Below are 17,703 nucleotides of genomic sequence, written 5' to 3' on the forward strand. Positions count from 1 at the left end.
ATAATAGTTTTTTATCAGATGTATTTTTTGCAAATATTTCTTCTAGTCCAGTTTATCAGTTATTTCTTTCATGGATACATATATATATATATATGTATATGTACATATATATAATATTTTAGCATTCTAAAAGTTTATGTATATATATATATTATAAAGGTAAGTTGCACTTAATATACATAACACACAAGAATACATGTTACCACTCTTGCAAATAAGTTATGAGTAAGGTTGAATATCTTTTCAAATATCTGGTTATTCCTTTTGTCACTTAGGTTTTTCGTCTTTTTCTTACTACTTTACAGGGTTCTTCAGTATTAAATTAGACCTTTATGTTGTGAATTGCAAAAATTTCTTTTTTTTCTTTCCTAGTTTGTTATTGTCTTTTGATCTTTTTAAAAAGACTTTACTTATTTGACAGAGAGAGACACAGTGAGAGAGGGAATGTAAGCGGGGGAGTGGGAGAGGAAGAAGCAGACTTTCCACAGAGCAGGGAGCCCGATGCGGGGTCCTGGGATCATGACCTATTCTGAAGGCAGATGCTTAACGACTGCGCCACCCAGGCACCCCATCTTTTGACTTTTTATTTATTTATTTATTTTTAAAAGTTATTTATTTATTTATTTGACAGAGATTACAAGTAGGCAGAGAGGCAGGCAGAGAGAGCGGAGGAGGTAGGCTCCCTGCTGAGCAGGGAGTCAATGCGGGGCTCGATCCCAGGACCCTGGGATCATGATCCGAGCCGAAGGCAGAGGCTTTAACCCACTGAGCCACCCAGGCGCCCCTCTTTTGACTTTTTATAATGATTTTTATCATGCGGGAAATTTTTATTTTATGTATTCGAATTTGTCAGTCTTTTATGGCCTCTGGGTTTTGGTCATACTTTCTTACTCAGGTGATTTAAGCATTTTTAAGTTGTTATATTTAAATCTGAAATTTATTCTGGTGAGTAGTAATGAGATATGAATATGTAACCTTTTTTTCCCTCCTTGGATTACTACCCCATTATTCCAACATCAATTACTGATAGTTCTTGTCCCTACTAATTTGAGATGCAACTTTTATGACTTTATGATATTCTAGATTCCTTAATGTATCTGGTTCTACTTCTGGACTTTCTATTTTCTTTTCCATCAATATACAGTTTCAATTATTGTACTCATTAATATTTTATGTGTCTAGTTCCTCCTTATTACCTATTTATTTGTTTATTGTTTATTTTTACATATATATTTTAGAATTAGACTAGCTAAAAAAATAAATTCTTGACGTATTTTATAGATTATTTGGAAGAGAGTTGAATTCTTTATGATGTCTTACTATTTAAGACAACGTTCTGCTTCCATTTTCTTTGTTTTTTTTTTTTGTTTTTTTTTTCCTAATTTTCTTCAATACTGTTTAAAGTTCTCTTAACTTTTTTTTTCAGGTTTAATGAAGTATAATTGATAAGTAAAATTCTAAGATACTTAAAGTATAAATCATGATGATTTGATATATGTATAGGTTGTAAAGGGATTCACTCCATCTAATTAGTAAATCCTGGTAACACTTCAGTATATTTTTAAGTTGATTCCTGGGGAATTTGTCTTTTATTTATATATAATGGGGATTTTGTTCTTCAGTTACATTTTCTAATTTGATATGGTTTTATAAGATTACTGATTTCTCTCTTTCTTTTTACTAAACTACATTTACATTTACATTTTTTTTTACCAAGCCACATTAATGAATTATTTTAATACTTCCAATTAATTTTCTCCAGTTTTCCAAGTATATAATCATATTTTCTGTAAATAGTGACTATTTTATCTTCTTTGCAATTTTATATAATATTTCCAATTTAAATGTAATAATAGTAAGATAGAAGAATCATATTTATTGTCCAGAATAGGACACTTTTGAGAATGAAGGTAATGGGGGGCATTATTAAGAATTAAGTTGAAGCAGATATAAACTGAGATTGTCCTAGGCACATTGGGAAATAATGGTAATCATTGTCTTCTTTGAAATATTAATGGGAATGCTTCTAGGTTTTCTTCATAAAGCATGACAGTGGCCTTTGAAAATTATATATGTCATATCTGTAAATCTATAAATATATTAAATTATACGAGTTATATATTTATATGTAGATTATATAGTTGACTAATATATTAATTATACATATAATTTTTTTGTCACGGTTGAGAAGAATCATTTTGTTCCTATTTTACTCAGATTTTTCATCAAGAATGAATATTAAACTATGGATATGAATATGATTTTTCACATTTTATTTTTTAATATGGTAACTACATTAAAAGATCCTAATACTGAATTATCCTTTTGTTCTTGGCTTTTTGGTTGTGTGTGTGTGCACACATGTAGAAGAATCCTATTTCCTATTAACATTTAGAATTCATTGTTACAATATTCATATGTGAATGGTCTTGATCTCTTCATATTTTTGGTTAGAAAAAGTATATCCAGATTTGCTTTAGGATCAATGTACTTGTTTTATAAAAGGAATTTGTAGGGACACCTGGGTGGCTCAGTCAGTTATGTGTCAGCCTTTGGCTCAGGTCGTCATCCCAGGGTCCTGGGATTGAGTCCCGCATCGGGCTCTCTGCTCTGCAGGGAGCCTGCTTCCCTCTCACTCTCTCTGCCTGTCTCTCTGCCTACTTGTGATCTCTCTCCCAAATAAATAAATAAAATCTTTAAAAAAAATTAAAAAGAAAAAAGAGATACATTGATCCCAGTTTGTCTGACCACTGACCATTTGACCATTTGGTTAGACTGGTGATTACCAGGTCTCCATGATAAAGGCACGTTTTTCTTTTGCAGTTAATAAGTAATCTGTGGGGTGATATTTGGAGGCAGTGTGACTATCTTGTTCCCCAACAACTTTTTGCTCAGTGATTTTACCATCCATTTGGGTAGCTTTCAGGAATCAATTATTACATAGGAGTTACAAGATGGTGATTTTAGAAACTCTTTCATTCTGTTTACATACAATTTTTAGCTGGTATTCTTTAAGAAAGAGCTTTTCCTTTTCCCCTCATCATCTTTGATTCTTTGTTTTCTTTTCTTTATTTGTTATAAACACCAGGTATGTCTCCTGAAGCTGGCCCACGTGACTTACTATACTTTGAGACTTGTTGCTATAGGCACTCCTGTGTAAAGGGCTGTTAAACCAAGAGAATTTTTGCTTTATGGCAGTTTGGTCATTTTTTTTATCATGAGATTATTCTTAAAATAAGAACTTTAATAGACTATAATTGTTATAAATTTAGGTAAAAAATTATACCACTTTGGATCTTTTTTTGATTAATTCTACTGAAACATAAGCTTTTCAGAAACTGGGGCAACTGTGTTAAGGAATTCCCATTTACACCAGGCAAGAAAGTAAACAGTAAGTGGAGAGTAGGGTAACAAACACTTACGGTATCAAAAAACAACCATGAAAAGGATCTGTCTTAATGTGCTAGCCCATTGCAGTTTAACATATTGCTTACAACCTTCACAATAGAATTTGAGTGACTTCAGTTACACATTCCAGGAGACTGGCAGGCTGTTACAATCAGAGTCTGAACTTTAGAGCAGGCTAATTTACAGCGATGGGATGAAGAAAGTTGTGGATTTATATTACACACTCTCACCTGACACTGTATCTGATCCCTTACCTGCTGATTGACATCTTGAATGAGCTCTTTGAAGCAAGTTCCAGCTTAATTAAAACGTTTGCTTGGTTAGCAGTGATCTGTGAAAGCCTGTGATAAATATTGAATCAGGTTCACCTGCTGGTTGCTGTGAGTGGATAAACAGCTGCTTTGTGCAGTTTAATCATGAAACTGGCAGTAGAGTACTACTGTTTGAATTTTTTAAAAAGAATAGTTGAGAAGGTATAGCTATGTCACTTTTGCTATCTAACTAGAGTGTGTGCTTATGTGAGATTTTGCACAACAGGCATTCAGTACCTGTTTAGATGGCTTGGACAACAGCAATTGGTTGATAAAGATTAACAATAAACCCTCTTTTTTATGTCTCAAAGATCATAGTATAATTCTACCTTCATTGGCTTTTTACCACTAGCTTTTTGTGTGCATGGCATTCTGAAATTAAAAAGGGTAATATTTTGGTTTTTTGCCAAGTTAAATGGTAGATGAAAATGAACTTACTAAGGCTTTGTTTTGATGTGTAAGTTCATGAGTTCCAACTTTTCCATAAATTTATTATGTATTTTATAACAACTCGAGGAACTCTTTTAGTTTTTTTTTTTTAAATCTGTGAAATAGAGTTAGAAATAAGCAGTGGCAATAAACTGGGTGTTTTAGAATTATGTTAAAATTAGGTAATTAACAAACATAAAAGATAAATGAATTTACAAGCATTGGAGGAACCTTTGTAAAATTGCCTTCTTTGGACTATCAGCTTGTTTATTCCTTTACCAAATAAATGTGTCTGGCCAAGTTGGTTGTAATGAAAATGCTGTTTCCATTTGATTTTCATTATGAAATCAGATGTACATTCTGGAAGAAAGCCCTCACCCAGTAAGTCACAGTCTTCTTGAATACCTGAGGAAAGTTTGGACTGACTTTCTAGAAATGCACACAAAATTGTGTTTGTAGTTTCTGGGTGATCTCAAACCCTCTCTTCTGTAACAGTTCATGGATCCTAAATTAAAAACTTATTTCTTAATAAATGAGGTTGAAATATTTTGGTCAAGAGGTATTAAGATGAAAACTATTCTGTGTTAATAAGCAGCTGAGGAAGAACCAGAAGGGACTGTATTTGCTGTGCTCGATTTCTTTTGAATATTTAGCATTTTTCAGGTATATTGTCCATTACAATTCTTAGCTCTTAGTAGATTATTTACTACAGTGGGGGTTCCTAATTCTGTACGTAAAGTTTTATAGTTTCATTCCTATCATCAGTTTGTTTGGAATTTTAGGGGCAGAAAAAAATTTAAGTTATACTCGGTCTGCTCAACCTTGTTTTTTTTGATGTTTATCTACTTTGATACATGTTTTTTAAAATAAAAACTTTTTTTCATTACATCTTCATTACAGATAATATTCTATTGTTTAAAAAACCCCACAATTTATTTATCCATTCTTTTTTTGATACACTTAGCTTGTTTTCCTCACTATTTAAACAATGCTGCAAAGAATATCGCTATTGTATCTGTTTAATGTGCAAGAGTTTCTCTACTATTTATACTTAACAATGTCATGCTGGGTCAGAGTGTCTATGTATCTTTGATTCACTAGATCACCAGTTTGCTCTACAAAGTGGATGTGCTACTTTATATTTGGGTCAGCAGTGTGTGAGAGTTGCTTCAAATCTTCTCGAACACCCTATCTGATGGATGGGAAATGGAATCGAATTACGGTTTTAATTTGCATTTTCCTAATTAGTAATGAGGTTAACATTAAACTATATATCTTTTCTGATGTTTATTGACCTTTCACCTTTTGTCTTCTGTGATTCTTTTGTTCTTGATCATCTTTTGGATTTGTCTTTTAAAATGAATTTTTGGAATTTTTCATATGTTACAGATACTGGACCTTGGTTATATGCAGAGCAGATACTCTTTCTTAGTCTGTGCTGCCTTTTTCTTTTCTTTTCTTTTCTTTTTTTAATAAAGGGAAGTGCAGTTTTAAATAGAAATTTTACACCCTAATGAGATTGTGTCTTCAGTCATTGTGTTTTTGGCGTATTGTTTAAGAAATCCTTTCCCACATTGGGATCATAAAGATATTTTCCTGTACAGAGTCAGAGACCTTCTTTACTACAAAACACAAAATATTTACTCTTTGGCCCTTTACAGAAAAAGTTTGTTGATGTATGCTTTAAGGAGTCTCTTAATTGAGAGGTGTTTCCCGCCCCCCCTCCTTGAGGAACATAATGTAAATCCTGTTAGAAAATATTTGACTTAAAGTCAACTAATAAATTAAAATGGTTTTTTTTTAATCTGAATTTTATGCCTTACCCTTAGGTATATTTTATAATTGCATTTGGTAAATAATGCAATTGAGTACTAACTTTAAACAATTCTGTAATTCATGATTGAAACTGGTAGTGATAAGCTCAAAAACCTGTGCTTTGTAGAACAATTAAAGAATGAAGCATTGTCAGTGAGATGAGGTAACCCCTGTCATTATCATCTAGTTGGCTTGATATATCAGGAATTCTAATATTTCTTGAATGAATGAGATAGAACATATAACGTGTTTAGCACAGGGACAGCCTTAATAAATGTTTATTATTATCAATAATGAATATATCAGGATATGTATTTGTTGCGTACAACTATAAAGTGGCCCAAATATTAGCATAACAAGATGATTTTTCTTTTTGGCCTTGAAAATAACAGGTTGCCCTGTACTTTTTCCTTTACAAGCTAACGTTTTTATTTTGAAGTAACTTTTTGATATGTGAAGAACTTCAAATTAGGACATCAATTATGCATTTATTGGATAACAACAGTGTTGTATATGTACAGTACTTGGCTTGGTGACAGAAGTCACGGTCCATCAATTAAAAAATTTTAAGTTATAGTCATATGCAAAATACCATGTTTAATGAATGAGTTATATAAAGAAATATAAGACATAGTTTATGTCCTCAAGGAATTTACAGTGTGGTTGAAAGACAATACAGATATGGAAAGTTTCAGAAAAGTATGTAATTATTTTATGGACCTAGTTTTCCCTTTATTTCCTACAAAACGTTTTAGTCTTTTTTCCTCTCTTTTATATACTTATTTTTTGCATCAATATACCCTTTTATGTCTGTGCTTAGAATCTAATTCATAGCCTTCTTTTAGAAGGTTACCTTATTTTTGAATTAGCAAAATAACTTCTCTGAAAATACAATAGTTCATAGCTTTCTTTTATTATTTTCCATTTTTAAAATGTATTTAGTCACTGTGCTCATTTTTATTTTTCAACTATTTAACTATAGTTTTTTTTTTTTTAAGTTTGTTTATTTATTTAACAGAGATTACAAGTAGGCAGAGAGGTGGGCAGAGAGCCCGATGCAGGACTTGATCCCAGGACTCTGGGCTCATGACCTAAGCCGAAGGCAGAGGCTTTAACTGACTTAGCTACCCACGTGCCCAACCATAGTTATTTCTCTCTCTATATATATATTTTAAAGATTTTATTTATTTATTTGACAGACAGAGATTACAAGTAGGCAGAGGCACGCAGGGAGAGAGGGGGAGGCAGGCTCCCTGCTGAGCAAAGAGCCTGATTCGGGACTCGCTCCCAGGACCCTGAGGTTGTGACCTGAGCCGAAGGCAGAGGCTTTAACCCACTGAGCCACCCAGGTGACCCTCTTAATATATTTTTTAACGGTTTTATTTATTTAAGAGAGAGTACAAGCGGGGTGAGGGACAGAGGGAGAAGCAGACTCCCTGCTGAGCAGGGAGCCCAATGCAGGGCTCAATTCCCAGACTTCAGGATCATGATCTGAACTGAAGGCAGATGCTTAACTAACTGAGCCATCTAGGTGCCCCTAGGCATAGAAGTGTTTTTTTTTTTTTTAAGATTTTATTTATTTGTCAGAGAGAGTGAGCGAGAGCGAGCACAGGCAGACAGAGTGGAAGGCAGAGTCAGAGGGAGAAGCAGGCTCCCTGCGGAGCAAGGAGCCCAATGTGGGACTCGATCCCAGGACGCTGGGATCATGACCTGAGCCGAAGGCAGCTGCCCAACCAACTGAGCCACCCAGGCGTCCCGGCATAGAAGTTTTTATGTTGTTTTTGTGGGGAAAGGTTGGGGAAATTTATGAAACTTAAGACCTTGAAATTATATCTTCTTACTTGAACTTACAGCTTTGTGAAAGTGACAAGGACTCAGAATTTGGTCTTTCAAGATCAAATCTTATCATCTTTCTTCATTCTTTAAAAAAAAATTAGATATAGGGGCGCCTGGGTGGCTCAGTGGGTTAAGCTGCTGCCTTCGGCTCAGGTCATGATCTCAGAGTCCTGGGATCGAGTCCTGCATCGGGCTCTCTGCTGAGCAGAGAGCCTGCTTCCCTCTCTCTCTCTCTGCCTGCCTCTCCATCTACTTGTGATTTCTCTCTGTCAAATAAATAAATAAAATCTTAAAAAAAAATTAGATATATATTTCTATATTGTAGGACAAGAGAGAGAATAGAAATTGTTAGACATGAAGGAAATTTTCTAAAATCCATGATTACTGACCCTCTAAGAACAGTTTTGACTATCATAGATTTGAAATGTATTTTTTTTTAAGATTTTATTTATTTATTTGACAGACAGAGATCACAAGTAGGCAGAGAGGCAGAGAGAGAGAGAGGAGGAAGCAGGCTCCCCGCTGAGCAGAGAGCCCGATGTGGGACTCGATCCCGGGACCCCGAGATCATGACCCGAGCCGAAGGCAACGGCTCAATCCACTGAGCCACCCAGGCGCCCTGAAATGTATTTTTTTAAAAGATTTTATTTATTTATTTGACAGACGGAGATCACAAGTAGGAAGAGAAGCAGGCAGAGAGAGAGGAGGAAGTAGGGTCCCTGCTGAGCAGAGAGCCTGATGCAGGGCTCGATCCCAGGACCCTGGGATCATGACCTGAGCCGAAGGCAGAGGCTTTAACCTGCTGAGCCACCCAGGTGCCCCTGAAATGTATTTTTAAACAATTGACTCCTACATGTGGAAAAAATATAGCTGTCACACCCACATGCATCTCTTGCATTTCTTCATAGGTGTATGTAGGCTCCATGCCCAACGTGGGGCTTGAACTCATGACCCTGAGATCAAGAGTCACTTGCTCCACTGATTGAGCCAGCCATGTGCCCCTGTAGTTTTGTTTGTTTATTTTTTTTTTTTTTTTTTTTTTACTCCTTAAGTAATAATGGAATTTTGGTGTTATTTGGGTTGGGTTTTCTTGTCTTTTGTTGAAGTAAAAGGACTCTACACAGTTTCTAACTATAGGAGAAGAAGCCATCTCTTAAAGGACTGCTCTGCCACTTTCAGGTCTTACAGGTTTTAGATTATAGGTTATAGATTTTAGATTATAGATTATAGGTTTTAGGGAGCCTATATGTTTTATCTTTCTTGACGTTCAGATATGTCGGATGAAAATGAATACTTTTTAATTTATTCTCCTCTTCCTCATGCAATCTCTATAAAATCAAAGGTCAAAAGCAAAAGGAAAATATATCTTTGAAAGATAAACCTAATAGCTTGTTAGCAGGAGAAATACTTAATTAAAGGTACAAAATTATTTAATTTTGTTCATTTATTGTTTAAAGATGGCTAGGTCAAAGTGTTTTAGAGAGTCCATTAAGTGTTAGCCTATTAATTGGATTGGAGGATATTAGGACTTCTGTCTTGGCTGTTTTCAGTATTCTTTCTCTAGTTTTCTTTCAGAATTGAAAATAAGTGATTTTTTTTTGTTTTGTTTTTTAAAGATTTCATTTATTAACTTGACAGACAGAGATCACAAGTAGGCAGAGAGGCAGGCAGAGAGAGAGATCCTGATGCAGGGCTCGACTCCAGGACCCTGGGATCATGACCAGAGCCGAAGGCAGAGACTTTAACCCACTGAGCTGTCCAGGCGCCCCTGAAAATAAGTGATTTTGGTGCAAATAATTCCAAATGTCTTTTTGAAGCCTCTCTTCTCTTGCCACATTCAGTTTTTTTCTATATTAAGTGATTGTACCAAATCCTTTAAATAGAACTTCAGTAGACAATCGCACCTGAAGAAATAATTTTTTAATATTGCAAAGGAAAAAGAATCAACGTTCTTTCTTAATTTCCATCTTCTACAATACTTGCCTAAACAACCACTAGAAAACCATGTTCTTAGAAGATATAATTGCTTCAGACCACTGTAAGACATAATGAACAAAAACATGTTTGATATAGAATTAACCATAGCTTATAGTTTTATCAGTTATGGAGTGAAAACCAGATTTAAAGTACCTAAATAAAGCTGCTATAATGGGAAAAGTTTTCTGAAATTAGTTCTCGATCTTTTATTTTTGTTAGTTATAGCTACTATCATAACATTTTAAGATAGGGAGATCCTTTTTTAAAATTACTAATGCCAAATTCATCCCTTTTAAAAAGTAAAAAAAAAAAGTTTTAATATAAAACAGCATTATAAAACTGTATAATAGCATCCCTTTTTATTTGAAAAAAGTTATATAGGAGATATATATGTATGAGGGTCTGTAGGTTATATATTACATTATTTGTCATAGGTGGTTGACTCATTTTGTTTATTTCAATATTGTTTGGACTTTTGGTTAGAAAAAAGTGGAATTAAAGTGAAAGGTTTAGATGGTAAAGCTTTAAGTGGAATTGATGTTCAAAGTGTTTCATCAAAAGGGAGGTTTTTGAAGCCTTGAGAGAAGACCACTTTATTAGATTACTTTTATGCTTGGATATGATATATCCATATAGTATATAGCATTCCAATATTCAACTTAATATTCAGTATTTAATTTATCATATCATAGGGAAGAGAAATAGTATAATTGAGTGAAAAGATTAAAGGTATTGAAAAGTAAACTAATTCTGCTACCTAGAGTTATTTTACCTCATTTACTAGGTTAATTAATTAATGTGATCATTGCAAAGGCCAAAAAAATTGAGTCAGAAATATCATGATATAATTTGCATTCCATTTTCTGTATGACCATAAATTGTTAAATATTGCAACATATGTAACATAAACCACATGTCAGCTGTTTCCTGCCTCGCTGTTGACAAGAGCTCCATTCATAACTCTTCTTTTTATCCTTTCAGTGAATAAGTAATTATTCAATATAGAAGGCAGGATATTTGGAACTGGCTATTTAATGTGGCAGCACTCTGTAATGAAATCTGCTGCTACTGGCAACTTGAGAGGGGAATGTAACAATTCCAGCATGACTGTAACTTTATCTGCTTTGACTGACTGTTTATTTGGCACATCAGTGAACCTTTTATCCCAGTGAGTGACAGCTCCAGAAGGGTCACATTTACATCCATTCTATCATGTATTGTAATATTTAATGGCGGACAAGGTTGAGCGAGACTGGGAGTAATTTGAACTTGGCTTTTCCACCGAGTTGAGGCTAAAAGACAGCTTGATCCCCAGTGTTGTGGTGTAACATGCTATGACTTAGCATTTGTTTATGAAGGCTACTCTTACTGATTATAATTAAAAAAAAAGTCTTCAGTTAAATGGTGTATTTGTTCAGTTGAACAAATTCTCTTAAGCTACTGTGCTATTTAGCTTTTTTTCCCCATCAGTGACCCCTTCAGTAACTATTTCACAGTATTTCTCTTAAATGAGACTGCATTTTGTCTCATTTGTATAGTAATTGAGATTGAGGAGAGAGTAGTTATTAAGAACTCATGGTTCTAATGGATAGCATTAAATAGAATAGTCTTAAGAACTCATGGTTCTAATGTATAGCATTAGATTTTTTATTTTATTTTTGAGTTGGGAAACAGAAGAGGAAAATCAGGTAAATTACAGACTATGTTCCTGCTGTTCCATATGTTGTGTTTAAGGAGACATTTATCTAATTATTTTAATTATGGAACTGAATTATGAGTAAAATTGTTCAGAAAAAGCTGTCATGAAAAATTATACTGATGGATTTGAATTCCATGACAGGTAATCAAATTTCAGATGTACTTGTTCCAGACAAACAACCTGCCTTTATTAATACATATTAATAATTTGCATCCATTTGCATCCCTATGGTAGATAATATTTTTCTTATATTTAATGATATTTTAGATTTGACTTGATATTTCTATTTTTTGCAAGCTATATTTAAAATGCTCTTTAAAATGTTGGTACAGAATATTTGAATGGGCTATGCTGTGAACAAAAATAACATTATCAACTCTAAACTGTAGTATTACGAGTTTACTTGAAGCCTAAGCAAAAATGAAAATTGTCCTCCATTGTATCTTATTTTTATAATTAGAATTAAAACCTCTTAGAACATTTAGAATTTGAGTGTCGGAATGATATGTTAGAAAGCCATGCAAATGTGGAAACATTGTTTATAACTTTGAAGAGTGCAAGAAAACCAATTTGAAATGGAATTTGTATTTTTTTTTCTTTAATGGCAAGTTTTAGATGATGTAATATCTTGACATTTCTCTTTGGTAGTTGTGTTTTATTACTTATAGGTTCTGATTTTGTGAGAGGTTTAATAACATTTTTTGTGGCATGCCAGACATAAATTGTTTTTTCTTTCCTTTGTTACAGACCCCTGGTCACTGTTCCAGGTGTTGTTGTTCTACTAAACAAGGAAGCAGTCAAGATTCCTCAAATGCCACTAAGAAGGATCATGGGGGGAAATCCAAGATACCCAAAATATATTTTGGGACACGCACACACAAACAGATAGCTCAGATTACTAGAGAACTCCGGAGGACCGCGTACTCAGGGGTCCCAATGACTATTCTCTCCAGCAGGGATCATACTTGTGTCCATCCTGAAGTAATAGGTAACTTCAACAGAAATGAAAAGTGCATGGAATTGCTGGATGGAAAAAATGTGAGTAAAGTTATTTTGTTTTAGAGAAAAAAATAAGGCTGAAAAGATTCAATTTGCTCAATTTTCTACACATTCATTTTCTGTTTTAAATGTGTATTTCCTGTGATAGTCAAATAACTTACAGAAATCAAATTAATTGCTAGTATTGCTATTTTTTGAAAAGTAACTTTACCATAAAATCTTTCTACATCAAAAACTGATGACGTACTGTATAGTGACTAATATAACATAATAAAAAAAAGAAAATCGTAAGTTTAAAATGACAGGTTTTGGTTTGAAAGCTTTGGGATATTTAATTCCTTGAAATTAATTCCCATTTTAGTCAGATACCTTCTTACCTCATTGAAATCCCACTACCAAAAATAGTCAGATATGGATGATGTCATAGGAGGAGATAAAGTATTTAAATAAGTTAGTCAAATTTGATCTAATTAATATATTTTATATATTTTAAAACTTAATTAAAAGATAGTTTATTTAGGGTCTCTTTCTGAGTAAATTTTTAAAAGCTTTTTAGTTAAATTAGAAATATAATTATTATCCTATCTTGTAATTTTGATTAGTATAAACTTCTCTTTCAAAAAAAGTTATATGAAATTATTAACTTTAAAGATATGTCATTGGTGGTTTTAAAGTATTCCAGGGAAATCTTGAATATGAATTTGGTCAAGGTAGAAATTGAGAAGTCTTTCTTAGTAAATACACAATTTTTTTGATGGTATTAGTTTGGTAGTCTGTACAGTTTAATAACTTGTTTAGTCTGAAACTGGCTACAAGTCTGGAATACACTCAGAATTTATTCATGAATAATAAATTGATAGTCTGTGAAATGATCAGTGACAAATTAATATATTTTGAAAGTTCTTTCACTAGTATTTTGTCGAACAGAGTTGGTTCTAGAGTTGGTTCTCATGGTCTCAAAAGACCATGAGCCATAGCCCCTAGAGTTTCATTTAATTGGTATATCACTTTCTACCCATGTAATGTGAATAAGTTATTTTGTATTATGCATTTCTTTCTCCTTGGTTCTAAATACTTGAAGATACCTGCTTTTAGTTATTTGTCTGGACCTAATTCTGCCTCAGAATGCTTAGCTCATAGCCAAACACGAACACTCTTTTTCTTGTTCTCAAGTCCTTCGGGTAATTTGGTATTGTAATGATGGCCAATTACAAAGTCACTGTAGGTGTCTGTGTTTACTATGGCTGAATTACCAAAGTGAAATGATAAATAGATAACTGGCAGTTTGGGTAAAAAGGAGTTTGAAGTGTGATAACACTTCAATTGACAGTCTCCCCTCAGGATTGTGTTACACTGCTAAAATGGATGAACCATTCTGGTTTTGCTATCATTCTTCACAGGAGTGTCGTTCTAAGTGCCCTTAAAGTGTAAACTTTCTGATTTTTTGGCTTGATCCAAAGGCACATGTGTTTTTGTTCACTGTTTCTTTTACGAAAGTGCTCCTGTACGGGAAAAGCAATGCATTTATTTGCTGAAAGTTAATTTTTGTTTCAATTAAGAAAAAATAATTAACTAGCACCAGAAATAATTCTACAAAATTATTTTAGGTATGGAAAAATATGTTTTTTGTGAAGATGAGATTTAATGGTTAATAATCAGGCTCTCATTATTTTAATGTTGGGTCACATTTTATAGATGTGTCCATATGTACATATGTATAGAAGAAGAATAAATGAAATACATCAAAATGTTACTAGTACATTCTTTCTGTTATAGAATTATAGATAATTTAGTAGAATTTTTGTACTCCTTTGTATCTTCTAGATATTTTATAGTGAACACTCTTTATAGTTTCCCCTAAGACATTCCTCTCTCCCTTTCTCCTTTCTTCCTTTTTTTTTACTTACTTATATTTGATTAAGTAATACAGTCTCATGGCTCAAACTGAAAATATACAGAATTGTTTATAGAGAAAAATCTCTCTCACTGCTGTCCTCAAGTCACTTAAGTATCATCTTTGAAAGCAACCAGTGATACCATTGTTCTTTTGTATCTTTCAAGAAATATTTAAAAAAAAAAAAAAAAAAAAAAAAAAAAAAAAAAGAAATATTTTTGCCTAATATCACTTTATAATCAAAGCAAAGGCAAAACAAGCATAATTAAAAACTTTTTTCAGGTTAATTTGGGGTATCTAGAGCTATACTGATCTGGAGCTCTGTCTGAGTCAACTAATAGAGTTTCTTTAAAATGGTTGTGATTATGGATACAGTATAATTTCTCTCCTGTAAAATCTTTGTGGTTTTAATGATGTTCTGAAAAAACTGAGATAAACTTGTTTTATTCTTTTGTTCCAGCATTGATTCACATTTCAGTAATGCCTGTTTATTTTTAGGGCAAATCCTGCTATTTTTATCATGGTGTACATAAAATTAGTGATCAAAACACATTACAAACTCTTCAAGGGATGTGCAAAGCCTGGGATATAGAAGAACTTGTCAGCTTGGGGAAAAAACTAAAGGCATGTCCGTATTACACAGCACGAGAACTAATAGAAGATGCTCACATAATATTTTGTCCTTACAACTATCTTCTAGATGCACAAATAAGGGAAAGTGTGAGTAACTGTGTGAAAATTAGAACTTTTCTCCTATGTATTGGAATATGAATGATCAATGTGAAAGCTTTTAGATGTTTTACTTTTTACTTTATTTTTTTTTGCTTTATATTTAATTTATGTAAATGTATAAGCAGATTAGAGTACTGAAAACATATACTGAAATGTATTAAAAGCTGAATTTTAGATCTTAACATTTTAATGTCTAAAGTAATTAATACTTTTGAAGATCTAGTAATTTATACTTTTAAAGAGCTAGTACTGAGTGGGATTCTTTTTTTTTTTTTTTAATATTTTGTTTATTTATTTGACAGAGAGAGAGAGAGAACAAGTAGGCAGAGTGGCAAATGGAGGGAGAGGGAGAAGCAGGCTCTCTGTTGAGCAGGGAGCCTGAAGCGGGGCAGGCTCTCTGTTGAGCAGGGAACCTGAAGCGGGGCTCAAGCCCAGGACCCTAGGATCATGACCTGAGCCAAAGGCAGCTACTTTAACCAACTGAGCCACCCAGGTGCCCCACAGAGTGGGATTCTGATGGGGTTTTTTAACCTATAATAATGACATTTTGGGCTTGACAGTGTTTTGTTGTGGTCATTTATCTTGTGCACTGTAGGATGCTAAGCAGCATCTGGTTTTATCCACTAGACACTGGTAGCACCCTTAACAGCTGTCACAATAAAAAATGTCTCCAGACGTTGCCAAATATAACCTGGGGACAAAATTACTTCTAGTTGAGACCCAGTAATAAGTATCATTCCTTCTATTTATGAATGGTCAGAATTATTTTAAAACATTCATCTGAAAAATCTATAGTTTGAAGAACTTTGTGGGGAGAATATGTATACTATGCAAATTACGCTTTGTGAGATTTTAAGAAATGAAGTTTGGATATCGTATCTGTGTTTATTTGCACGGTTCTTAGAACCATCCAGTTGTTGTAGCATAAGAGAAAAAGTGAATTACTTTGGGGAAGCCTGGGTGGCTCATTCTGTTAGGCATCTGACTCTTTTTTTTTTTTCTTTTAAAGATTTTATTTATTTATCTGACAGACAGAGATCACAAGTAGCAGAGAGAGAGGAAGGGAAGCAGGCTCCCTGCTGAGCAGAGATCCCAATGCGGGGCTCTATCCCAGGACCCTGGGATCATGACCTGAGCTGAAGGTTTAACCCACTGAACCACCCAGGTACCCTAGGCATCTGACTCTTGATCTCCGCTCAGGTCTTGAGTTTGGGCCCCACTTTGGGTTCCCCACTGGGCATGGAGCTTTCTTTAAAAAAAAAAAAAAAGAATAATTTCATATATTCACCTGTTATTCTTCTCTCTAGATCTGACTGCACAGCTCTCATTAGCTTTCTATTTAAACTTAATTGGCATTATTATGTTTAATATTCCTGCTGTCCTCTTATTTGGTTTCCTCTTGGCTAGTCCCCTTTCATTTGAGCCACTATACATATCAATGCCAGGTCAGTCTTCCTAATATTACATTCATTACATCGTTCTTCTGCTTGAAAATATATTGCACTCTTGGCTCATGAGTTAAAGTCCATATCTCTTATTTTACTTAATTTTTAAAAATTTTTAAAAAATTGATTTCAATTAATAAACCTATAGTGTATTATTAGTTTCAGAGGTAGGTTTCATTGATTCATCAGTCTTATGTAATACCCAGTGCTTGTTACATCATGTGCTGTCCTTAAGGTCCATCAACCAGTTATCCCATCCCCCCAATTCCCCTGCCCTCCAGCAACCCTCAGTTTGTTTCCCATGACTAAAGAGTCTCTTACGGTTTGTCTCCCTTCATCTTGTTTTATTTTTCCCTCCCTTCCCACATGATCCTCTGTTTGGTCTCTTAAATTCCATGTATGAATGAGATCATATGATAATTGTCTTTCTCTGATTGACTTATTTTGCTTAGCATAATACCCTCTAGTTCCATCATGTCATTGCAGATGGCAAGATTTCATTCTTTTTGATGGCTGAGTAGTATTCCATTTTACACACACACACACACACACACCCCACATCTTTATCCATTCATCTATTGATTCAAGTCCTTTTCTCTTAAGCTTACTCTCATGATCCTCAATAGTCTGGCTTGAATCTGCCATCCACTACAAACTCCCAACTTGGACCCTTCAAAAATTACCTCATAGTCCCCTGAGGATACCTTGTTCCTAACTCTATCTCTGCTTTTGATGATGCCTGTATTGAAATGCCTGACTTCCTTTGCTATCCAAATCCAAATTCTACTCACTATTTATTTATTTACTTATTTATGGGAGAGAGGGGTGGAGGACAGTAGGAGAGGAAGAGAGAATCTTAAGCAGGCTCCATGCCCAGTCGGGAGCCTGATGTGGGGCTTGATCTCACAAGCCTGGGTTCATGACCTTAGCTGAAATGAAGAGTTGGACACTTAACCAGCTAAGCCACCCAGGCACCCCTTAACTCATCTTTTGAACCCCAATATATTTCTTATTCTTCCATGGTTCTTTTTCAGTCATTGTCAACTCTATGTATTTTTTCCTCAGAATAACTCACTGGCAATTACTTTGTAACATTTCTTCATATAAGCCAGGACTCTTTCAATTGCAAATGACAGAAACCCAGCTTCAATAGAGCTT

At 34.0% G+C, this 17,703-nt stretch overlaps 1 protein-coding gene across 1 annotated transcript in view; it reads left to right on the forward strand.

Moving 5' to 3' along the window:
• Positions 1–17,703, forward strand: part of BRIP1 (BRCA1 interacting helicase 1) — a 180,137-nt gene that overhangs the window by 44,193 nt on the left and 118,241 nt on the right. Inside the window, exons 7-8 of the mRNA XM_045070134.1 lie at positions 12,223–12,513; positions 14,867–15,088. Coding sequence (XP_044926069.1) covers positions 12,223–12,513; positions 14,867–15,088 — 513 coding nt within the window. The remainder of the gene's footprint in view (positions 1–12,222; positions 12,514–14,866; positions 15,089–17,703) is intronic.

This window comes from Mustela putorius, unplaced genomic scaffold (assembly GCF_011764305.1).
Source record: "Mustela putorius furo isolate JIRA1106 unplaced genomic scaffold, ASM1176430v1.1 tig00003962_pilon_pilon_pilon, whole genome shotgun sequence".
Lineage (NCBI taxonomy): Eukaryota > Metazoa > Chordata > Mammalia > Carnivora > Mustelidae > Mustela > Mustela putorius.